This window comes from Hemiscyllium ocellatum, chromosome 14 (genome assembly GCF_020745735.1).
Source record: "Hemiscyllium ocellatum isolate sHemOce1 chromosome 14, sHemOce1.pat.X.cur, whole genome shotgun sequence".
NCBI classification, from domain to species: domain Eukaryota; kingdom Metazoa; phylum Chordata; class Chondrichthyes; order Orectolobiformes; family Hemiscylliidae; genus Hemiscyllium; species Hemiscyllium ocellatum.
This window is the reverse complement of record NC_083414.1, coordinates 3893884-3917600: the sequence shown is the minus strand read 5'-3', so window position 1 is coordinate 3917600 and position 23717 is coordinate 3893884. Positions and strand designations below refer to the sequence as shown.

The following is a 23717-nucleotide window of genomic DNA, read 5'->3' as shown; positions in this document are numbered from 1 at the left end:
GGAATGAGCTGCCAGAGGAAGTGGTGGAGGCTGGTACAATTGCAACATTTAAGAGGTATCTGGTAGAGTATATGAACAGGAAGGGTTTGGAGGGATATGGGCCGGGTGCTGACAGGTGGGACTAGATGGGGATATCTGTTTGGCATGGACGGGTTGGACTGAAGGGTCTGTTTCTGTGCTGTACGTCTCTATGACTCGAAATGAACCTGTTGGAGTATAACCTGGTGTTGTGTGATTTCTGACCTTTATTCCCGCTGTTGTACTGTTTCGTGTGCTCACTGAGTGACGTAGTGTGTGAAATATGAAAGAAACCATCACAGCTTCAGTGTCCCACTGATCCACTCTGACCTTTAAGGTCAGCCAACACTAAATCCATCAGAGTGAGGAGCAGCAGGCCATTCAGCCCATTGTGTCTGCTCCCCCATTCAGTGAGACCACAGCTGATCTAATCATCTTCAACTCTACCTTCCTACCTATTCCCTAGGACCCTCATTCCCCTTCCTGATTAAAAACCGGGAGATAGGGAGAACTGCAAATGCTGGGGAGTCGGAGTCGATAAATTATGGCACTAGAAAAAACATCGCAGTTCAGGCAGTGCCTGAGGAGCAGGAGAGTCAACGTCCGTCTGCCTCAGCCTTGACCCAGCCCCCGACAGCCCTCTGTGGGAAAGAATCCCACAGACTCACTCCCCTCTGAGGGAAGGAATTCCTCCCCATTTCTGTCTTCAATGGGTGACCCCTTACTCTGAGATGATGCCCCTCTGGTTCTAGACCCATCCACACAGGGAAACAATCTCCCCAAATGGGGGCAGCACAGTGGCTCAGTGGTTAGCACTGCTGCCTCACGGCGCCAGGGACTCAAGTTCAATTCCCACCTCAGGTGACTGTTTGTGTGGAATTTGCACATTCTCCCCGTGTCTGTGTGGGTTTCCTCCCACAGTCCAAAGATGTGCAGGTCAGGGTGAATTGGCCGTGATAAGTTGCCCATAGTGTTAGGAGCATTAGTCAGAGGCAAATATAGGGTATGGGAATGGGTCTGGGTGGGTTACTCTTCGGAGGGTCAGTGTGGACTTGTTGGGCCGAAGGGCCTGTTTCCATACTGTAGGGAAACTAATCTAATCTGCCCCCGTCAAACCCCCTGAGAATCCTGCATGTTTCAATCAGGTCACCTCTCATCCTTCTAGACCCCAGGGAGCACAGGCCCAACCTACTCACCCTCTCCTCATCGGACAGTCCCTCCATCCCCGGGATCAGGTGAGTGGACGTTCCCTGGACTGCCCCCAGTCTCAGTCTATCTTTCCTTGGGTAAGGGTCCCAGGACTGTCCCTTTCTTTCGATATAATCTGGACTGAAGCAGGTTATGTTTCCGACTAGAGGAAGGCCCACACTTTCAGAAAGATGTGAAGACATTTGCAAAAATGAAAACATCAATTATTCCTGGGACAGGCAGCCAGGGCTACGCTGGGGAAGCTGGGTCTGTTCTCCTGGGAGAAGAAGAGGTTGGAAGGAGTCACAATCGAGGAGTTTAAACGCCCCCAGCAGAGAAAGGAGAGGGTCAAACTGTTCCCATTGGTGAATGGACCAAGAACCAGAGAGTGGACAGTTTTAACTGAAGGAACTGCAGATGCTGTAAATCAGAAACAAACACAGAAATTGCTGGAAAAACTCAGCAGGTCTGGCAGCATCCATGGAGAGAAAACAGAGTTAATATTTTGGGTCCTCAGTTCTGAGGAAGGGTCACTGAACCTGAAACGTTAACTCTGATTCCTCTGCACAGATGCTGCCAGACCTGCTGAGTTTTTCCAGCAACTTCTGTTTTTGTGTGTGCAATGTCTGTTTGTGTATGCATGTGCGCGTGTGTGCCTGTCGGTGCATGTTTGTGTGTGTGTGTGTGTGTGTGTGCGTGTATGTGTCTGCATGTGTGTGTGAGCCTGTGTGTCTGCATATGTGTGTGTGTGTGTATCTGTGTGTATATCTGTGTGTATGTGTGTCTCTGTGTGTGTCTGTGTGTACTTGTGCATGCGTGTGTGTCAGTGTGTGTCTGCGTGTGTCTGTGTGAGCTTGTGTGTGTGTATGTCCCCGTGTGTGTCTGTGTGTGCATGTCTGCGTGTGTGTGTGTCTGTATGTGTTTGCGTGTGTGTGTCTGCATGTGTGTGCATGTGTGTCTGTGTGTGTGTGACTGTGTGTGTGTCTGCGTGTGTGTATGTGTGCGTGTGTGTGTCTGCGTGTGCATGTCTGCATGTGTCTGCGTATGTATGTGTCTACGTGTGTGCGTGTGCGTGTGTGTGTGTGTGAGTGTCTGTGTGTGTGTGTCTGCATGTGCGTGTGTGTGTCTGCATGTGTCTGTGTGTGTGTGTCTGCGTGTGTGTGTCTGCATGTGTGTGTGTCTGCGTGTGTGTGTCTGTGTGTGTCTGTGCGCGTGTGTGTGTCTGCGTGTGTGTTTCTGCGTGTGTGTGTGAGTGCGTGTGTCTGCGTGTGTGTCTGCGTGTGTGTGTGTCTGCGTGCGTGTGTGTGTGTGTCTGCGTGTGTGTCTACATGTGTGTCAGTGTGTGTGCGTGTGTGTGTCTGCGTGTGTGTGTCTGCGTGTGTGTGTGTGTCTGCGCGTGTGTGTGCCTGTGTGTGTGTGTGTGTGTGGTGTGTGTCTGTGAGAGAGTGTGTGTGTGAGTGTGTGTGCGTGTGTATGAGAGAGTGTGTGTGCGTGTATGTGTGTGTGCGTGTATGTGTGTGTGTGTCTGCGTGTGTGTGTGTCTGCGTGTGTCTGCGTGTGTGTCTTCGTGTGTGTCTGCGTGTGTGTCTGCCTGTGTCTGTGTGTGTGTGTCTGCGTGTGTATGTGTGTGTGTGTCTGCGTGTGTGTGCGTGTGTGTGCGTGTGTGAGTGTGTGTTCAATGTTAAGTTTTGTATGCAGCAAGTGTTGAGGATCCAGAAGGCACTACATTCGGGACCTTCAGGGGCTCCCTGTGGGGAGGGATTATACAAATGGAGCAGTTTAAGGGCTGACCAAATGAAAGTCTTTGAGATGTTGTCAGGAAAATACACCTTCAAGGCGTAGTACTGAGTTCAACATTCTCAAATCGTGAACCATCTCCCATTCCTTCCCCGTTTTTCAGCTTTGCTTGTGTATTCGCTGTCACCGTGCCCTCGCTCCCCTCTCCCTCCCCAGTGAGACTGCATTCTCTGGCAGTTGCACACACTATTGTTCTCACACTCCAATCCCTTAATCTGAACTATCAGCAGCCTTTCTCCCCCAGAGCTCTAAGTCCCCCAACCCAATGCTGCCCCCTTCACACGGCACTTCAGCTCTGATGAAGAGTGATCTGGACTCGAAATGTGAGCTCGCTTTCTGTGGAAAGTTAAAAATCACACAACACCAGGTTATAGTCTGACAGGTTTAATTGGAAGCACTAGCTTTCGGAGCGACGCTCCTTCATCAGGTGGTTGTGAAGAATAAGATAGTAAGATACAGCATTTACAGCAAATCAGCTCTCCGGGAGGGGAGGGTAGATACCACCGTTAAACGAGACGGAGAAGGCAGAACACTTGAAATAAACAAAACCACATCAATTACAAAAACAAGGAGGGAGGTCAAGTTCTGTTAAACTTTAATAAACTGCCTTCGAACCAGAGACTTACACCCGGAACATCGCCCTCTCCCCCTCCTGACTCTGCCCGGCTTGCTGTGTTCCTCCAGCCTCCTGCCTCTACACAACGGAATCAAGGAACAGAATACCGACTAGGAGGGGGTGGGGGGAGAGGGTGGGGGAGAGGGGGTGGGGGAGAGAGGGTGGGGGGAGGGTAGGGGGGAGAGACGGTGGTGGAGAGAGGGTGGGGGTGAGGGTGGGGAGAGTGGGTGGGGAGAGTGGGTGAGGAGAGGGTGGGGGAGGGGGGGTGGGGGAGAGGGGGTGGAGGGAGAGAGGGTAGGGGAGAGGGGGTGAGCGAAGAGGATAGGGAGAGGGCGTGGGAGAGATGGTGGGGGGAGAGGGTGGGGGGCAGGTTGGGGAGAAAGGGTGGGGGAAGGGTAGGGGTAGAGGGTGGGGAGAGGGTGGGGGAGTGGGTGAGGAGAGGGTGGATGAGAGGGTGGGGGGAGAGAGGGTGGGGGGAGAGGGTAGGGAGAGGGCGTGGGAGAGGGTGGGGGGAGAGGGTGTGGAGAGGGTGGGGGGAGAGTGGGGGAGAGGTTGGGGGAGAGAGGGTGGGGAAAAGAGTGTGGGGGAGAGGGCGGGGGGAGAAGGTGGGGGAGAGAGGGTTGGAGAGAGAGGATGAGGGGAGAGGGTGAGATAGAGAGGGTGGGATCGAGAAGGTGGGGGAGAGAGGGTGGGGGAGAGAGGGTTGGAGAGAGAGGATGAGGGGAGAGGGTGAGATAGAGAGGGTGGGATCGAGAAGGTGGGGGAGAGAGGGTGGGGGAGAGAGGGTTGGAGAGAGAGGATGAGGGAGAGGGTGAGAGAGAGAGGGTGAGGGAGAGGGTGGGGGAGAGGGTGGGGGAGTAGGGGGAAAGGGTGGGAGGAGAGGGTGTGAGAGAGAGTGTGGGGGGGAGAGGGTGGGGGAGGGGGGAGAGAGGGTGGGTGGAGAGGGTAAGGGAGAGGGTGGGGAGAGGGTGGGGGAGAGGGGGGGGGAGAGGGTGGGGGAGAGATGGTGGGGGGGAGGCTGGGGGAGAGATGGTGGGGGAGAGGGTGGTGGAATCGGGCTGGATGGACTCTTCCAGGGAGCGGGAACATGGAGCTGGAATGTCACAGGCCATTCAGCCCATCTTTCTGCTCAGGTCTGTTTAATCCCCATGAACATGTGGATCCACCAATTTGCTTGGACGGTCCAGCCCAGGCTCTCGCAGGCGTTGATCTGGCTGAGGAAGTGCTCACTTGCTGTTGTCTCATCCTTCCCCTCAGCCAGAGCCTCCCTCAGGTATTGGATATCTTTCAGACAGCTCAACTCCGGGATTCCCGTCAACATCATCAGGGAGAACAGAGTCACCAGGAGGTTGGAGTGCAGGCGCAGGCTCATGTAGGCCTGAATGCAGATATCCTACAGGTACAGAGCACAGGGGTCGGGAGGTCATATTGCGGCTGTATAGGACATTGGTTAGGCCACTGTTGGAATATTGTGTGCAATTCTGGTCTCCTTCCTATCGGAAAGATGTTGTGAAACTTGAAAGGGTTCAGAAAAGATTTACAAGGATGTTGCCAGGGTTGGAGGATTTGAGCTACAGGGAGAGGCTGAACAGGCTGGGGCTGTTTTCCCTGGAGCGTCGGAGGCTGAGGGATGACCTTATAGAGGTTTATAAATTATGAGGGCATGGATAGGATAAATAGGCAAAGGCTTTTCCCTGGGGTCAGGGAGTCCAGAACTAGAGGGCATAGGTTTAGGGTGAGAGGGGAAAGTTATAAAAGAGACCTAAGGGGCAACTTTTTCACACAGAGGGTGGTACGTGTATGGAATGAGCTGCCAGAGGAAGTGGTGGAGGCTGGTACAATTGCAACATTTAAGAGGCATTTGGATGGGTATATGAATAGGAAGGGTTTGGAGGGATATGGGCCGGGAGCTGGCAGGTGGGACTAGATTGGGTTGGGATATCTGGTCGGCATGGACGGGTTGGACTGAAGGGTCTGTTCCTGTGCTGTACATCTCTATGACTATAATCATGTTAGCAGGTCCATTCCACGTTGCACAATCCCATGGGAATCCCGGAGAAACAGCTCGAGGTGTTACACACAAACACTCTCCCTCCCCAAACCAGAAACGTCAAGGGAGACAGGACAGACAGTGCTCCCAGCACACATCGGAATATCAAAGACAGGAATTCCAGAGATGGGTTATACCAAAGATGGGAATAATGGACTCTGGATCCTGGACACTGGAATACTGGAGGCTGGAATACCAGAGAAAGGGAATACCAAAGACTGGAATCCTAAAAACAGGAATATCTGAAACCAGAATACAAGAGACAGGGATTGGATCATCAGAAATCACATTACCAGGCTCTGGAATACCAGAGACCAGTACTAACATTCGTGCTAGTCTGGTGTTTTGAGGCCAGTTATGAGAGATTGGAATTTTGGTGTATGTAATTTTAGAGACCGGAATACCGGAGACCAGGACAGTGAGTTGCTGAGGAGAAAGTGAGGACTGCAGATGCTGGAGATCGGAGCTGAAAATGTGTTGCTGGAAAAGCGCAGCAGGTCAGGCAGCATCCAAGGGACAGGAAATTCGACGTTTCGGGCATAAGCCGAAGAAGGGCTTATGCCCGAAACGTCGATTCTCCTGTTCCTTGGATGCTGCCTGACCTGCTGCGCTTTTCCAGCAACACATTTTCAGCAGCTGCCCTGTATTTACCCACCATTGGATCATCGACATTGTCCCCCATCCTCTGTAACTCCCAGGCTGCTCCCTGCTCCTCACCTTGAACCTGTGGAAGTAGAGACTGGGGCGCCTGTTCACACGGCCCATCACGTACAGGAAATCCGGGGTCAGGACAAAGGGAACCCGCTCCCGGTTCACTCCCAGAATCCTCTTTGTGTTGCCCAGGATGTGACCAAAATCAATATGGAACAAATTACCTGGGAACAGGGAAAACAGGAAAAGTGTGCGATCCACAACTGCTAATCACTCACCACAACCAATCGGAGACATCAGTCTGGAGCGAGAGGATGGGATTGGGGAATAGGGGGACAGGGCAGGATTGGGGAGTTATGAGAAGAGGGTTGAATTGGGGGATCACAGGGAAAAACTGGGATTGGGAAAGACTTGGGCATTAAAGCAGAGGATTGGGTCATGTCTCTGATGGGCCCAAAGTGCAGCAGGGACCTCCCAGACAGAACCCTCCAGCTGAAACCCACTCTCCACCACCCCCTCACCCCACCCTCTAAGGACCTACTCAAAGCTTCAAGCCAGGCCATTCGAGTGGGGGATATCAGGAAGCCCCTGTTCACATAGAGGGGAACATGGAATCCAGAGCCTGTGAACGGGAGGGACTGGTTGAACCTTTCATGACTTGGATGAGGGGGTTTGTCTGGGATGTGAACACCTCTGGAGGAGGAGGAGTGAGTGAGGGTAAACGCAGTTAAGGCAGAGAACAGCCAAGGGGAAATGTAATGGCAGTCCAGGCATTTATTATTCATTCACAGGATGAGGGCATCACTGGCTAGGCCCAGCATTTATTGCCCATCCCTAATTGCCCTGAGTTAAGAGTCAACCCCATTGCTGTGGGTCTGGAGTCACGTGTAGGCCAGACCAGGTAAGGATGGCAGTTTCTTTCCGTGTGGACATTAGTGACCCAGATAGGATTTTCCGACAGTCAGTTTGCGGTCATCATTAGACTCTTAATTCCAGATTTTTATTGAATTCCAGTTCCACCATTAGCTGTAGCGGGATGCGAACCTGGGTCTCTGGATTAATGCTCCAGGGATAATATCCATAGGCCATAGGCTCCATTGTGGGTCAACCCATAGCACATGGACTGCAGCGGTTCAAAGAGGCAGCTCACCCCCACCTTCTCAAGGGGCAACTAGGGATGGGCAAGAAATGCCTATGAGGTGCGAGGGAGCTGATTGGACTCCTCCTGTGCCACTGTGACCCATGCCCCTCTCCTCCCACCCCCCCCCGGTGCCCAGGCTGAGGTTGTACCTTGTTCTGTTATCATTATGTTGTCATTGTGTCGGTCTCCGATCCCCAGCACGTATGTAGCGACACAGTACCCAGCACAGGAAGTTACAAATGTCTCCATCGCCTGGTAATACTGGGGAGAAGGTAATGAGTGACACTCTGAGACACACAGGGTTAATAGCTGAAACATGTGGTGCTGGAAAAGCGCAGCAGGTCAGGCAGCATCTGACATTTTGGGCATGAGCCCTTCTTCAGGAATGAGGAGGGTGTGCCAAGCAGGCTAAGATAAAAGGTAGGGAGGAGGGACTTGGGGGAGGGGCGTTGGGACAATAGACAATAGGTGCAGGAGTAGGCCATTCAGCCCTTCGAGCCTGCACCACCATTCAATATGATCATGGCTGATCATCCTTAATCAGTATCCTGTTCCTGCCTTATCTCCATAACCCTTGATTCCACTATCTTTGAGAGCTCTATCCAACTCTTTCTTAAATGAATCCAGAGACTGGGCCTCCACTGCCCTCTGGGGAAGAGCATTCCACACAGCCACCACTCTCTGGGTGAAGACGTTTCTCCTCATCTCTGTCCTAAATGGTCTACCCGTATTTTTAAGCTGTGTCCTCTGGTTCGGCACTCACCCATCAGCGGAAACATGTTTCCTGCTGCCAGAGTGTCCAATCCTTTCCTAATCTTATATGTCTCAATCAGATCCCCTCTCAGTCTTCTAAACTCAAGGGTATACAAGCCCAGTCGCTCCAGTCTTTCAGTGTAAGGTAATCCCGCCATTCCAGGAATTGACCTCGTGAACCTACGCTGCACTTCCTCAAAGACATTCTGGAATGCGATAGGTGGAAGGAGGTTAAGGTGAGGGTGATAGGCCGGAGAGGGGGTGGGGGCGGAGAGGTTGGTAAGAAGATTGCAGGTCAAGAAGGCGGTGCTGAGTCCGAGGGTTGGCACTGAGACAAGGGGGGGGAGGGGAAATGAGGAAACTGGAGAAATCTGCATTCTTCCCTTGTGGCAGAAGATGAGGCGCTCTTCCTCCAGGAGCCATGTTGCCATGGTCTGGCGATGGAGGATTACAAGGACCTGCATGTCCTTGGTGGAGTGGGAGGGGGAGTTGAAGTGTTGAGCCACGGGGTGGTTGGGTTGGTTGGTCCAGGTGTCCCAGAGGTGTTCTCTGAAATGTTCCGCAAGTAGGCGGCCTGTCTCCCCAATATAGAGGAGGCCACATCGGGTGCAGCGGATGCAGTAAATGACGTGTGTGGAGGTGCAGGTGAGTTTGTGACAGATATGGAAGGATCCCTTGGGGCCTTGGAGGGAAGTAAGGGAGGAGGTGTGGGCGCAAGTTTTGCATTTCCTGCGGTTGCAGGGGAAGGTGCCGGGAGTGGAGGTTGGGTTGGTGGGGGGTGTGGACCTGATGAGGGAGTCACGGAGGGAGTGGTCTTTCCTGAATGCTGATAGGGGAGGGGAGGGAAATATATTCCTGGTGGTGGGGTCTGTTTGGAGGTGGCGGAAATGACGAAGGATGGTACGATGTATATGGAGGTTGGTGGGGTGGTAGGTGAGGACCAGTGGGGTTCTGTCCTGGTGGCGGTTGGAGGAGCGGGGCTCATGGGCAGAGGAGCGGGAAGTGGAGGAGATGCGGTGGAGGGCATCGTTGATCATGTCTGGGGGGAATCTGCGGTCCTTGAAGAAGGAGGCCATCTGGGCTGTACGGTATTGGAACTGGTCCTCCTGGGAGCAGATGCGGCGGAGACGAAGGAATTGGGAATATGGGATGGAGTTTTTACAGGGGGCAGGGTGGGAGGAGGTGTAGTCCAGGTAGCTGTGGGAGTCAGTCGGTTTATAGTAAATGTCTGTGTTGATTCGGTCGCCCGAGATAGAGATGGAAAGGTCTAGGAAGGGGAGGGAGGAGTCTGAGACAGTCCAGGTGAATTTGAGGTCGGGATGGAAGGTGTTGGTAAAGTTGATGAACTGTTCAACCTCCTCGTGGGAGCACGAGGCAGCGGCGATACAGTCATCGATGTAGCGGAGGAAAAGGTGGGGGGTGGTGCCAGTGTAGTTGCAGAAGATGGACTGTTCCACATATCCGATGAAGAGACAGGCATAGCTGGGGCCCATGCGGGTGCCCATGGCAACTCCTTTAGTTTGGAGGAAGTGGGAGGATTGAAAAGAGAAGTTATTCAGGGGGAGGACCAGTTCAGTCAGTCGAAGGAGGGTGTCAGTGGAAGGGTACTGGTTGGTGCGGCGGGAAAGGAAGAAGCGGAGGGCTTTGAGTCCTTCGTGATGGGGGATGGAGGTGTACAGGGACTGGATGTCCATCGTGAAGATAAGGCGTTGGGGACCGGGGAAGCGAAAATCATGGAGGAGGTGGAGGGCGTGGGTGGTGTCCCGAACGTAGGTGGGGAGTTCTTGGACTAAGGGGGACAGGACCGTGTCGAGGTATTGGGAGATGAGTTCGGTGGGGCAGGAGCAGGCTGAGACAATGGGTCGGCCGGGGCAGGCAGGTTTGTGGATTTTGGGCAGGAGGTAGAAACGGGCGGTGCGGGGTTGTGGGACTATGAGGTTGGAGGCGGTGGATGGGAGATCCCCTGAGGTGATGAGGTTATAGATGGTCTGGGAGATGATGGTTTGGTGGTGGGAGGTGGGGTCATGGTCAAGGGGACAGTAGGAGGAGGTGTCCACGAGCTGGCGTTTATGCTCACTGTCCCGACTCCCCACCACCTGCCACCCCCCCGCCCCTGCTGGGGTTCGGGTCAGTGATGGGTGGGGGCTGTGGGGACTGCAGAAAGGTCTGACCACCCCAACACTGGACTGGTGGGGTCCATCACTGCCCCAGGGACTCATCCCCATCATCCAGACTGACAGCTACAGCAGTACTGAGGGAGGGAGGGGGGTTAGACAGACTGGGGTGGCTCAGGGAGGGAGGGAGGGGGTTAGACAGACTGGGGGTGGCTCAGGGAGGGAGGGAGGGGGTTAGACAGACTGGGGGTGGCTCACTCAGGGAGGGAGGGGGTTAGACAGACTGGGGGTGGCTCAGGGAGTGAGGGAGGGTGTTAGACAGGCTGGGGGTGGCTCAGTGAATGGCATATTCAGAATAATTGTGTGTAATTGAGAGCTGGGGGAATGAAGAGCCATGGTATTTATCAAGGAACGTATTGCCCAAGTACCACCAGAACATTACCTGCCCCCCCCACCCCCCACAGGGGCATTAACATGTTAGACCACTGCTACACCCACTGTGAAAGATGCCCCGCCCTCATTCCGGGAGCTCTGACCACAATGCCGTGCTTCTTCCCCCCGGCTTACAGGCTAAAGCTCAGGCAGGAGACCCCCCCCTCACGGGTACAGGCCCAGTGCTGGTGGGAGGAGGCAGAGGATCAGCTCCGGTGATGTCTGGAACCGGCTGATTGGACCGTGTTCAAACAGGCCGCAGCTACCTTGGACACCACCACCGTCACAGACTTGATCAGCAAGTGTCGGGGGGACTGTATACCGAGGAAGTCAATCCGGGTGTTCCCCAACAGGAAACCCCGGATAAATCAGGACATACAGAACCTACTAAAAAAAAGGTGTGAGGCCTTCAGATCAGGAGACCCACTTAAATATAAGGAATCCAAGTGTGACCTTTGCAGAGCCATTAAGACAGGCAAGGACCAATACTGATCGAAACTAGAGACCCAGACAGACACCCGGTGACTATGGCAAGGACTGAGTGATATCACAGGTTCTAAAAAAAGACAGTGCAAGATAGCAGACACATCCCTCCCAGATCGTCTCAGCACCTTCTGTGCTCGCTTTGAGCAGAGTTTCGGCGGAGGGGTAACACCTATCCTGACAAGTCCTGATGAACCTATCCCAACAGTCACTGCATCAGAGGTCAGATCAGGTTTCCTTCATGAGAATCCAAGGAAATTGATGGGACCAGACAGAGTACCAGGCCGTGCACTCAGATCAACTGGCAGAGGGCTTCTCGGACATCTTCACCATCTCCCTGCAGCAGGTCCCTGTCCCTGCCTGTTTCACGAGGCCAACATCATCCCTGTGTCTAAGAAGGCTCATGCAGCATGTCTCAATGACTACCGCCCAGTGGCCCTAACTTCGATGGTCATGAAGTGTTTTGAAAGGCTGGTCATGGCCTTAATCAACTCCAGCCTCCGCACTACTCTTGACTCCCTCCAATTTGTCTATCGGACCAATGGATCCATGTCAGATGCCATATCACTTGCCCTTCACTCCTCCCTGGAACATCTTGACACCAAGAACAGCTATGTAAAAATCCTACTCATTGACTACAGTTCATCCTTCAGCATTATTATCCCCTCGAGACTGATTACTAAACTTAATGATCTCGGACTAAGCCCCACTCTCTGCAACTGGATCCTCAGTTTCCTGACCCATAGGCCACAATCAGTGAAGATTGGGGACAATATTTTATCTTCACTAATACTCAATACTGAAGCCCCCCAGGGGTGTGTACTCTGGCCCCTACTTCACTCACTGTATACCCTCAACTGTGTCGCCAAATACCAGACTAATGCCATCGACAAGTTCGCTGATGACACCACCATGGTTGGTCCAATCTCAGATGGTGATGAAAGAGGCTACAGATGGGAGGTGGGAGACCTGGTGCACTGAGAACAACCGAGCTCCCAATGCCAGCAAAACCAAGGAACTCATTATTGACTTTCAGCGGGATGTTACTCATGCCGCCCACTCCCACACACACACACACACACACACACACACACACACACACACACATTAACAGCACTGGGGTGGAACGAATGGAGAGTGTCAAGCTCCTGGGATTGGTCATCCACAACAAGCATTCTTGGACTCTTCATGTGGACGCACTGGTTACAAAGGCCCAACAACATCTCTTCTTCCTCAGGCAGCTGAGGAAATTTGCCATGACGGTGAATACCCTTGCCAACTTTTATAGGTGCACCATCGAGAGCATTCTGTCTGGATATATACGGCAACTGTACCATTCAAGAACGGAGACGGTTACAGAGAGTGGTGAACTCAGACCAGACAATCACAAAGGCCAACCTCCCATCTACAGAATCCATCTACCAGGCCCACTGTCCAGGAAAGGCCGCCAGCATTCTCAAAGATCCATCCCACCCTGGCAATGTTTTTCTACAACCTCTACCAGAGTTTCAAAGAATGACAGACACCTCATCATAACCTAAAATACTCTAACACATTACCAAGGCAAGCACAGGACAGGAGTTTCTCCTGACTGGTTCCAAATCCAGGAGACAGTCTTGGAGTAAGGAGCAGGTAATTTAGGACCAAGATTGGGAGGGATTTGGTCCACCAGAGGACGATAAATCTGTGGAGCTGCTGAGCAGGAGGGCTGTGGAAGCTGAGGCAGAGAGAATGTTTCGGACAGAGACTGATCGATCCCGACAGTTCACGAGCATCACCAAGACATGGGGGTGGTGCAGGCAAATGGCATTGGGCTCGGTGAGGAGCTATAGGCTAGAATGGTGCGGCAGGCCCAAGGGGCTGAATGGCCTCCTCCAGTTCCTATCCTTTGAGAAACTTGACTGTTGCTATCTTGAATTAATTTTAGGCTTTTTCACAGAAAACCATGACAAGAAAACATTGGAACCTGTGTCATGGCTCAGGGGTCACATGCACTGCACTGCACTGGGGGATTGGTTGCTCACCCCCTCACCCTCTCCCTCACCCCTCACCCTCGACCCCCTCACCCTCTCCCTCACCCCTCACCCTCTCCCTCACCCCTCACCCTCGACCCCCTCACCCTCTCCCTCACCCCTCACCCTCTCCCTCACCCCTCACCCTCGACCCCCTCACCCTCTCCCTCACCCCTCACCCTCTCCCTCACCCCTCACCCTCGACCCCCTCACCCTCTCCCTCACCCCTCACCCTCAACCCCCTCACCCTCTCCCTCACCCCTCACCCTCGACTCACCTCCCTCACCCTCTCCCTCACCCCTCACCCTCGACCCCACTCCCTCACCCTCTCCCTCACCCTCAACCCCCCTCCCTCACCCTCTCCCTCACCCCTCACCCTCGACCCCCTCACCCTCTCCCTCACTCCTCATCCTCGACCCCCTCACCCTCTCCCTCACCCCTCACCCTCTACCCCCTCACCCCTCACCCTCTCCCTCACCTCTCACCCTCGACCCCCTCACCCTCTCCCTCACCCTCGACCCCCTCTCCCTCACCCTCTCCCTCACCCCTCTCCCTCTACCCCCTCTCCCTCTACCCACTCTCCCTCTCCCTCACCCCTCACCCTTGGCCTCCTCACCCTCTCCCTCACCCCTCACCCTCGACCCTCTCACCTTCTCCCTCACCCCTCACCCTCTCCCTCACCCCTCACCCTTGACCCCCTCACCCTCTCCCTCACCCCTCACCCTTGACCCCCTTCCCTCACCCTATTCCTCAGCCACTCTCCCTTGACCCCCTCACCCTCTCCCTCACCCTCGACCCCCTCTCCCTCACCCTCGACCCCCTCTCCCTCACCCTCTCCCTCACCCCTCACCCTCGACTTCCTCTCCCTCAGCCTCTTCCTCAGCCCCTCTCCCTCACCCTCACCCTTGACCCCCTCTCCCTCAGCGTCTCCCTCAGCCCCTCTCCCTCACCCTCACCCTTAACCCCCTCTCTCTCTCACCCTCACCCTCGGCCCACTCTCCCTCACCCTTTCCCTCATCCTCTCACATTCACTCCATTCCCCATCCCCATCCCCATCCCCACCCTCACACCCACCCACACCTCCATCTCCATCCCCAACCCGTTCCCCGCCCCATCCCCTCCCCACCCCCATTCTCACCCCACATCCATTCCTCATCCCCACCGCACCCCACCCTCATTCCCCATCTCCCTCCCCACCCCCATTCCCCATCCCCATCCACACCCCCATTACCCATTCACATCCTAACCCTCATTCCACACCCCCCACCCCACCCTCATTCCCCATCTCCCTCCATACGCCCATTCCCCATTCCCCATCCCCATTCACAATCCTCACCCCCATTCCGCACCGCCATTCCCCATCCCCCACCCCCATTCCCCATCCCCATCCCATTCCCCATTCCCCATCCCCATCCCATTCCCCATTCCCCATCCCCATTCCCCATCCCCATCCCCATTCCCCATCCCCATCCCATTCCCCATTCCCCATTCCCCATCCCCATCCCATTCCCCATTCCCCATCCCCATTCCCCATCCCCCACCCCCATTCCCCATCCCCATCCCATTCCCCATTCCCCATTCCCCATTCCTCACCCCGTCCCCATTCCCCAAACCAATTCCCCACATCATCCCGCATCCCCACCCCCATCCCCACCCCCAATCACCATCCCCATTCTCCATCCCCACCCCATTCCCCACCCCATTCCCCACCCCCATTTCCCATCCCCATCCCCACCCCTATTCCCCATTCCAATCCCCACCCCCATTTTGCATCCCCACCCCCATTCCTCATCCCCATTCCCCACCCCCATTCCCCATCCCCACCCCCAGGTATCCGTCCCCTCGACCACAACTAACCGACTCCTCGACCTGCAGTCTGCATTTCAGCCAATCGTAGAGTGCGTCATTTTTAAAGGCGCCCGTGTTCCCGCCCTTGCTCCTCTGCACGGTTGCTATGGTTACCGCGTCCCTGACGATCTCAATCATCCCTGGGGGGATCGGACAATGAACAGTAATGTTACAGCAAGAAGGTACATTTCTATAGCGCCATCACTGACTCACAGCCAATGCCATACTGTTTTATTTGTTCATTGGACACGGGCGTCACTGGCTGGGCCCAGTGTTTATTGCCTGTCCCTAGCTGCCCCTTGAGAAGGTGGGGGTGAGCTGCCTTCCTGACCCGCTGCAGTCCATGTGCTGTGGGTAGACCCACAATGCCCTTAGGGAGGGAATTCCAGGATTCTGACCCAGGGACAGTGAAGGAACGGCAATATATTTCTAAGTCAGGATGGGGAGGGGGGTTTGGGGTTGGAGGCTGACGGTGGGGATTTAAGGGTTGGGTGGGGGGGTTGGAGGTGGGGCTGGGAGTTGGGGGTTGGGAATGGGTTTGGGGTGTTGGAGTTGGGTGTGAGGGTGGTGGTAGAGTGTTGCAGTTTGGAGGCTGGGGTGGAAGGCTGGGGATTGGGTTTTTTTGGGTGTTAGGGGTTGTGGGATTGGGAGTTGGGGTTTGGGCATGGAGGTTTGGGGTTGGGGTTGGGTTTGGGAGGGTTGGAGTTGGGTGTTAGGGTGGTGGTAGAGTGTTGCAGTTTGGAGGCTGGGGGTTGGGTTTTGGGAGTTAGGGTTGGGGGTGTGGGATTGGGGGTTAGGGGTTGCCGGGGTCAGGTGTCAGAGGTCAGGTGTCGTTACCTATGTTGTATCCAGTGGCGATACATCCGTACGGCATCAGGTTGAGGTCGAGTGCGTTTTGCTGCCAAATCGAATCCATTATCACCAGAGTCTGCAGCAGGAAGTAAACCCCGGGATTAGAGTCAGACTGGGACAGAGAGATGGTCACTACCTGAAGTAACCCCCATCAGAGCAAAGCCCAGAGCACCGGGACCACAGCCACTTCCCTCAGTATTACTGAGTGGTCAGACTCGAATCCCAACGGGTAACCTTGGATACACAGCCCTGAACCCCGAAACATGGCCCTGAACCCCGAACCCCAATACTCAGCCGTGAACTCCAATACACAGCCCCAAACCTGATATACAGCCCCAAACCTGATACACAGCCCCAAACCTGATATACAGCCCCAAACCTGATACACAGCCCCAAACCTGATACACAGCCCCGAAACCAACACACAGCTCCAAATCCTGATACACAGCCCTGAATCCTGATACACAGCTCTGAATCCCAATACATAGTCCTGAACCCCGATACACAGCATCGAACACTGATACACAGCACCGAACGCTAACACACAGCCCTGAACCCCGATACACAGCCTCAACCCCTGATACACAGCCCTGAACCCTGATACACAGCCCTGAACCCTGATACACAGCCCCAAATCGTGATACACAGCCCTGAACCCTGATACACAGCCCTGAACCCTGATACACAGCCCCAAATCGTGATACACAGCCCTGAACCCCGATACACAGCCCTGAACCCCGATACACTGCCTTGAACCCCGACACACAGCCCTGAACCACGACAGACAGCCCTGAACCACGATACACAGCCCTGAACCCCGAATCCCGATATGCAGCCATGAACCCCAATACACAGCCCCAACCCCCAATACACAGCCCTGAACCCCGAACACCGATACGCAGCCCTGAACCCCAATACTCAGCCCCAACCCCTGATACACAGCCCTTAACCCCGATACACAGTCCCAAACCTGATACACAGCCCTGAATCCTGATACACAGCCCTGACCCCCAATACATAGTCCTGTACCCCGATACACAGCCCTGAACCCTGATACATAGTCCTGAACCCCGATACACAGCTCTGAATCCTGATACACAGCTCCGAATCCTGGCACACAGCCCCGAATCCTGATACACAGCCCTGAACCCCGATACACAGCTCTGAATCCTGATACACAGCCTCAAATCCTGGCACACAGCCCCAAATCCTGATACACAGCCCTGAACCCTGATACATAACCCCAAATCCTGGCACACAGCCCCGAATCCTGATACACAGCTCCGAACCCTGATACACAGCCCTGAACCCCGATACACAGCTCCGAACCCTGATACACAGCCCTGAACCCCGATACACAGCTCCGAATCCTGATACACAGCCCCGAATCCTGATACACAGCCCCAAATCCTGATACACAGCCCTGAACCCTGATACATAACCCCAAATCCTGGCACACAGCCCCGAATCCTGATACACGGCTCTGAACCCTGATACACAGCCCTGAACCCCGATACACAGCTCCGAATCCTGATACACAGCCCCAAATTCTGGCACACAGCCCCGAATCCTGATACACAGCCCTGAACCCCAATACACAGCCCTGAAGGAGAAAGTGAGGACTGCACATGCTGGAGATCAGAGCTGAAAATGTGTTGCTGGAAAAGCGCAGCAGGTCAGGCAGCATCCAAGGAGCAGGAGAACCGACGTTTCGGGATTCCTGAAGAAGGGCTCATGCCCGAAACGTCGACTCTCCTGCTCCTTGGATGCTGCCTGACCTGCTGCGCTTTTCCAACAACACATTTTGAGCTACATGGCCCTGAACCTCGATACACAGCTCTGAACCCCAATACACAGCCCCTAATCCCAACACACAGCCCTGAACCCCGATACACAGCCCTAAACCCTGATACAGAGCCCTGAACCCCGATACACAGCCCCTAATCCCAATACACAGCCCTGAACCCTGATACACAGCTCTGAACCCCGATACACAGCCCCTAACCCCAGTATATAGCCCTGAACCCTGATAGACAGCCCTAAACCCAATACTCAGCCCTAAACCCTGATACAGAGCCCTGAACCCCAATACATGGCCCCTAATCCCAATACACAGCCCTGAATCCCGATACACAGCCCCAAACCCTGATACACAGCCCCTAACCCCAGTACACAGCCCTGAACCTCGATACATAGCTCCTAACCCCAGTACACAGCCCTGAACCCCAATACTCAGCCCTGAACCCTGATACACAGCCCCAAATCGTGATACACAGCCCTGAACCCCGATACACAGCCCTGAACCCCAACACACAGCCCTGAATCCCGATACACAGCCCTGAACCCCGACACACAGCCCTGAACCACGATACACAGCCCTGAACCCCAATATATAGTCCTGAACCCCGATACACAGCACTGAGCCCCGACAGACAGCCCTGAACCACGATACACAGCCCTGAACCCCGAATCCCGATATGCAGCCATGAACCCCAATACACAGCCCCAACCCCCGATACGCAGCCCTGAACCCCGAACCCCGATACGCAGCCCAGCCCTGAACCCCAATACTCAGCCCCAACCCCTGATACACAGCCCTTAACCCCGATACACAGTCCCAAACCAGATACACAGCCCTGAATCCTGATACACAGCCCTGACCCCCAATACATAGTCCTGTACCCCGATACACAGCCCTGAACCCTGATACATAGTCCTGAACCCCGATACACAGCTCCGAATCCTGATACACAGCCTCGAATCCTGGCACACAGCCCCAAATCCTGATACACAGCCCTGAACCCCGATACACAGCTCCGAATCCTGATACACAGCTCCGAATCCTGGCACACAGCCCCAAATCCTGATACACAGCCCCGAATCCTGATACACAGCTCCGAACCCTGATACACAGCTCTGAACCCTGATACACAGCCCTGAACCCCGATACACAGCCCCAAATCCTGGCACACAGCCCCAAATCCTGATACACAGCCCCGAATCCTGATACACAGCTCCGAACCCTGATACACAGCTCCGAACCCTGATACACAGCCCTGAACCCCGATACACAGCCCTGAAGGAGAAAGTGAGGACTGCACATGCTGGAGATCAGAGCTCAAAATGTGTTGCTGGAAAAGCGCAGCAGGTCAGGCAGCATCCAAGGAGCAGGAGAACCGACGTTTCGGGATTCCTGAAGAAGGGCTTATGCCCGAAACGTCGACTCTCCTGCTCCTTGGATGCTGCCTGACCTGCTGCACTTTTCCAGCAACACATTTTGAGCTACATGGCCCTGAACCCCGATACACAGCCCCTAATCCCAACACACAGCCCTGAACCCCGATACACAGCCCTAAACCCTGATACAGAGCCCTGAACCCCGATACACAGCCCCTAATCCCAATACACAGCCCTGAACCCCGATACACAGCTCTGAACCCCGATACACAGCCCCTAACCCCAGTACACAGCCCTGAACCCTGATAGACAGCCCTAAACCCAATACTCAGCCCTAAACCCTGATACAGAGCCCTGAACCCCAATACACAGCCCCTAATCCCAATACACAGCCCTGAATCCCGATACACAACCCCAAACCCTGAAACACAGCCCCAACCCCAATACACAGCCCTGAACCTCGATACATAGCCCCTAACCCCAGTACACAGCCCTGAATCCTGAACCCCAATACTCAGCCATGAACCCGATACACAGCTCCAAATCCTGATACACAGCCCAGAATCCTGATACACAGCCCCAAACCTGATACACAGCCCTGAACCCTGATACACAGCCCTGAACCTTGATACACAGCCCTGAACCCCGATACCCAGCTCCAAACCTGATACATAGCTCCGAATCCTGATACACAGCCCCGAATCCTGATACTCAGCTCTGAATCCCAATACATAGTCCTGAACCCCGATACATAGCATCAAACCCTGATACACAGCACCAAACCCCAACACACAGCCCTGAACCCCGATACACAACCCCAACCCCTGATACACAGCCCTGAACCCTGATAAACAGCCCCAAACCTGATACACAGCCCCAAATCGTGATACACAGCCCTGAACCCCAATATATAGTCCTGAACGCCGATACACAGCACTGAACCCCGATACACAGTCCTGAACCCTGATACACAGCCCTGAACCCTGAACCCCGATATGCAGCCCTGAACCCCAATACATAGTTCTGAACCCCGATACACAGCCCTGAACCCTGATACACAGCCCCAAACCTGATACACAGCCCTGAACCCTGATACACAGCCCTGAACCTTGATACACAGCCCTGAACCCCGATACCCAGCTCCAAACCTGATACATAGCTCCGAATCCTGATACACAGCCCCAAATCCTGGCACACAGCCCCGAATCCTGATACACAGATCTGAATCCTAATACACAGGCCTGAACCCTGATACACAGCCCCAAATCCTGATACACAGCCCCAAATCCTGGTACACAGCCCCGAATCCTGATACACAGCCCTGAACCCCAATACACAGCACTGAAGGAGAAAGTGAGGACTGCACATGCTGGAGATCAGAGCTGAAAATGTGTTGCTGGAAAAGTGCAGCAGGTCAGGCAGCATCCAAGGAACAGGAGAATCGACGTTTCGGGATTCCTGAAGAAGGGCTTATGCCCGAAACGTCGACTCTCCTGCTCCTTGGATGCTGCCTGACCTGCTGCACTTTTCCAACAACACATTTTGAGCTACATGGCCCTGAACCCCGATACACAGCCCTAAACCCTGATGCAGAGCCCTGAACCCCGATACACAGCCCCTAATCCCAATACACAGCCCTGAACCCCGATACACAGCTCTGAACCCCGATACACAGCCCCTAACCCCAGTACACAGCCCTGAACCCCGATAGACAGCCCTGAACCCAATACTCAGCCCTAAACCCTGATACAGAGCCCTGAACCCCGATACACAGCCCCTAATCCCAATACACAGCCCTGAACCCCGATACACAGCTCTGAACCCCGATACACAGCCCCTAACCCCGGTACACAGCCCTGAACCCCAATACACAGCCCTAAACCCAATACTCAGCCCTAAACCCTGATACAGAGCCCTGAACCCCGATACACAGCCCCTAATCCCAATACACAGCCCTGAATCCCGATACACAGCTCTGAACTCTGATACACAGCCCCAAACCCCAATACACAGCCCTGAACCACGATACACAGCTCTGAACCCCGATACACAGCCCTAAACCCTGATACAGAGCCCTGAACCCCGATACACAGCCCCAATCCCAATACACAGCTCTGAATCCCGATACACAGCCCCAAACCCCGATACACAGACCCTAACCGCAATACACAGCCCTGAACCTCGATACACAGCCCCGAACCGCAATACTCAGTCCTGAACCCGACACACAGCCCCAAACCTGATATACAGCCCCGAACCTGATACACATCCCCGAACCCCAACACACAGCTCCAAATCCTGATACACAGCCCAGAATCCTGATACACAGCTCCAAATCCTGATACTCAGCTCTGAACCCCAATACATAGTCCTGAACCCTGATACACAGCATCAAACCCTGATACACAGCACCAAACCCCAACACACAGCCCTGAACTCCGATACACAACCCCAACCCCTGATACACAGCCTTGAACCCTGATACACAGCCCAAAACCTGATACACAGCCCCAAATCGTGATACACAGCCCTGAATCCCAATATATAGTCCTGAACACCGATACACAGCACTGAACTCCGACACACAGCCCTGAACCCCGAACCCCGATATGCAGCCCTGAACCCCAATACTCAGCCCCAACCCCTGATACACAGCCCCAAACCTGATACACAGCCCTGAATCTTGATACACAGCCCTGAACCCCGATACATAGTTCTGAACCCCGATACACAGCCCTGAACCCTGATACACAGCACCGAACCCTGATACACAGCCCCAAACCTGATACACAGCCCTGAACCCCGATACACAGCCCTGAACCTTGATACACAGCCCTGAACCCCAATACACAGCCCTGAACCTGATACACAGCTCCAAATCCTGAAAAACAGCCCCAAATCCTGGCACACAGCCCCGAATCCTGATACACAGCTCTGAACCCCGATACACAGATCCGAATTCGGATACACATGCCTGAACCCTGATACACAGCCCTGAACCCCGATACACAGCCCCAAATCCTGGTACACAGCCCCGAATCCTGATACACAGCCCTGAACCCCAATACACAGCCTTGAAGGAGAAAGTGAGGACTGCAGATGCTGGAGATCAGAGCTGAAAATGTGTTGCTGGAAAAGCGCAGCAGGTCAGGCAGCATCCAAGGAGCAGGAGAACCGACGTTTCGGGATTCCTGAAGAAGGGCTCATGCCCGAAACGTCGACTCTCCTGCTCCTTGGATGCTGCCTGACCTGCTGCACTTTTCCAACAACACATTTTGAGCTACATGGCCCTGAACCCCGATACACAGCTCTGAACCCCGATACACAGCCCCTAATCCCAACACACAGCCCTGAACCCAGATACACAGCTCTGAACCCCGATACACAGCCCCTAACCCCAGTACATAGCCCTGAACCCAATACTCAACCCTAATCCCCGATACAGAGCCCTGAACCCCGATACACCGCCCCTAACCCCGATACACAGCCCTGAACCCCGATACAAAGCCCCTAACCCCAGTACATAGCCCTGAACCCCAATACTCAACCCTAAACCCCAATACAGAGCCCTGAACCCCGATACACTGCCCCTAACCCCAGTACACAGCCCTGAATCCCAATACACAGCCTTGAACCCCGATACACAGCCCCGAACCCAATACACAGCCCTAAACCCCGATACACAGCCTCGAACTCTGATGCACAGTCCCGAACCCGGCTGGATATTGCGTTCCCAGCTCGGGGGGTACGCTCTGCTCTGGGTGTTGACTCTGAGATGGTCGGCAGGTTGCCGTGGGGACGGTACCGTACCTGGATAATGAGCATGTCCTGCCGAAGGTCGTCACCATGTTTGAAGATGATGCCAATGGGTTGGCACGGTGTCCCATCAGGGCTCTCACAGGAAAACTCCAGCCACAGCGGCTTCTTCTTGGACGCCATGACCTTACACCGATCGAGCTGTGGCAGGACAACAAGACACTGCATTTACATAGTGCCCTGGGCATCGTAACTCCTCAACCCCATCACCCAGTCCCCACCTCCACCCTCATCGCCCCACAGGAAAGTCTATGGAACAAAACCTGATGCTCAGGCACACAGTGAGACATCAGGAAAGGTGAGGAACACTTCATCAAAGGAGTTGGTTGTAAATGAGAGAGAATGAGAGATAGAAGGTGAAAGAGTGTGAGAGAGACATACACACAGAGAGAGGAGAGAGCGAGAGAGAGAGTGAAAATGAAAGGACACAGAGATGGATGGATGGAGGGAGAGGGAGAGATGGAGGAGGGGAGAGAAAAAGAATAAGAGATAGAGTGGGAAAGAGAGAGAGACGGGAAGAGAAGGATGGAGAGAGAAGGAGAGACAGAAGGGGAAAGAGCAATAGAGAGAGGAGAGAGAGAGAGAGATGGAGGGAGAGAGAAGGAAGGAGTGAGAGAAAGAAAGAAGAGATGGAGAGAATGAGGGAGCCACAGGGAAAGACAGAGAAAGAGTGAGAGAGAGGGGAGAGAGTGAGCGAGAAAACAAAAATGAGAGGAGGAAAGAAATGGAGAGAAGGAGGGAGAGGAAGAGAGGGAGGAGGGAAGAGAGA

At 54.2% G+C, this 23717-nt stretch overlaps 1 protein-coding gene across 2 annotated transcripts in view; it reads right to left on the bottom strand.

The window, feature by feature from the left end:
- Nucleotides 1-3371: 3371 nt before the first annotated feature.
- The window catches only part of si:rp71-17i16.5 (phosphatidylinositol 4,5-bisphosphate 3-kinase catalytic subunit gamma isoform), a 33759-nt gene continuing 13413 nt past the window's right edge, over nucleotides 3372-23717 (bottom strand). The window contains exons 6-11 of one of the 2 annotated variants that reach the window (XM_060835310.1): nucleotides 22943-23089; nucleotides 15941-16031; nucleotides 15113-15243; nucleotides 7611-7722; nucleotides 6387-6544; nucleotides 3372-3535 (exon numbers count right to left, since the gene is read on the bottom strand). In XM_060835310.1, the coding sequence (XP_060691293.1) occupies nucleotides 3476-3535; nucleotides 6387-6544; nucleotides 7611-7722; nucleotides 15113-15243; nucleotides 15941-16031; nucleotides 22943-23089 (699 nt within the window). In that variant the 3' untranslated portion in view covers nucleotides 3372-3475. Of the gene's footprint in view, nucleotides 3536-4499; nucleotides 5013-6386; nucleotides 6545-7610; nucleotides 7723-15112; nucleotides 15244-15940; nucleotides 16032-22942; nucleotides 23090-23717 lie in introns of those variants that run through there. The other variant, XM_060835309.1, reaches the window with a different exon arrangement.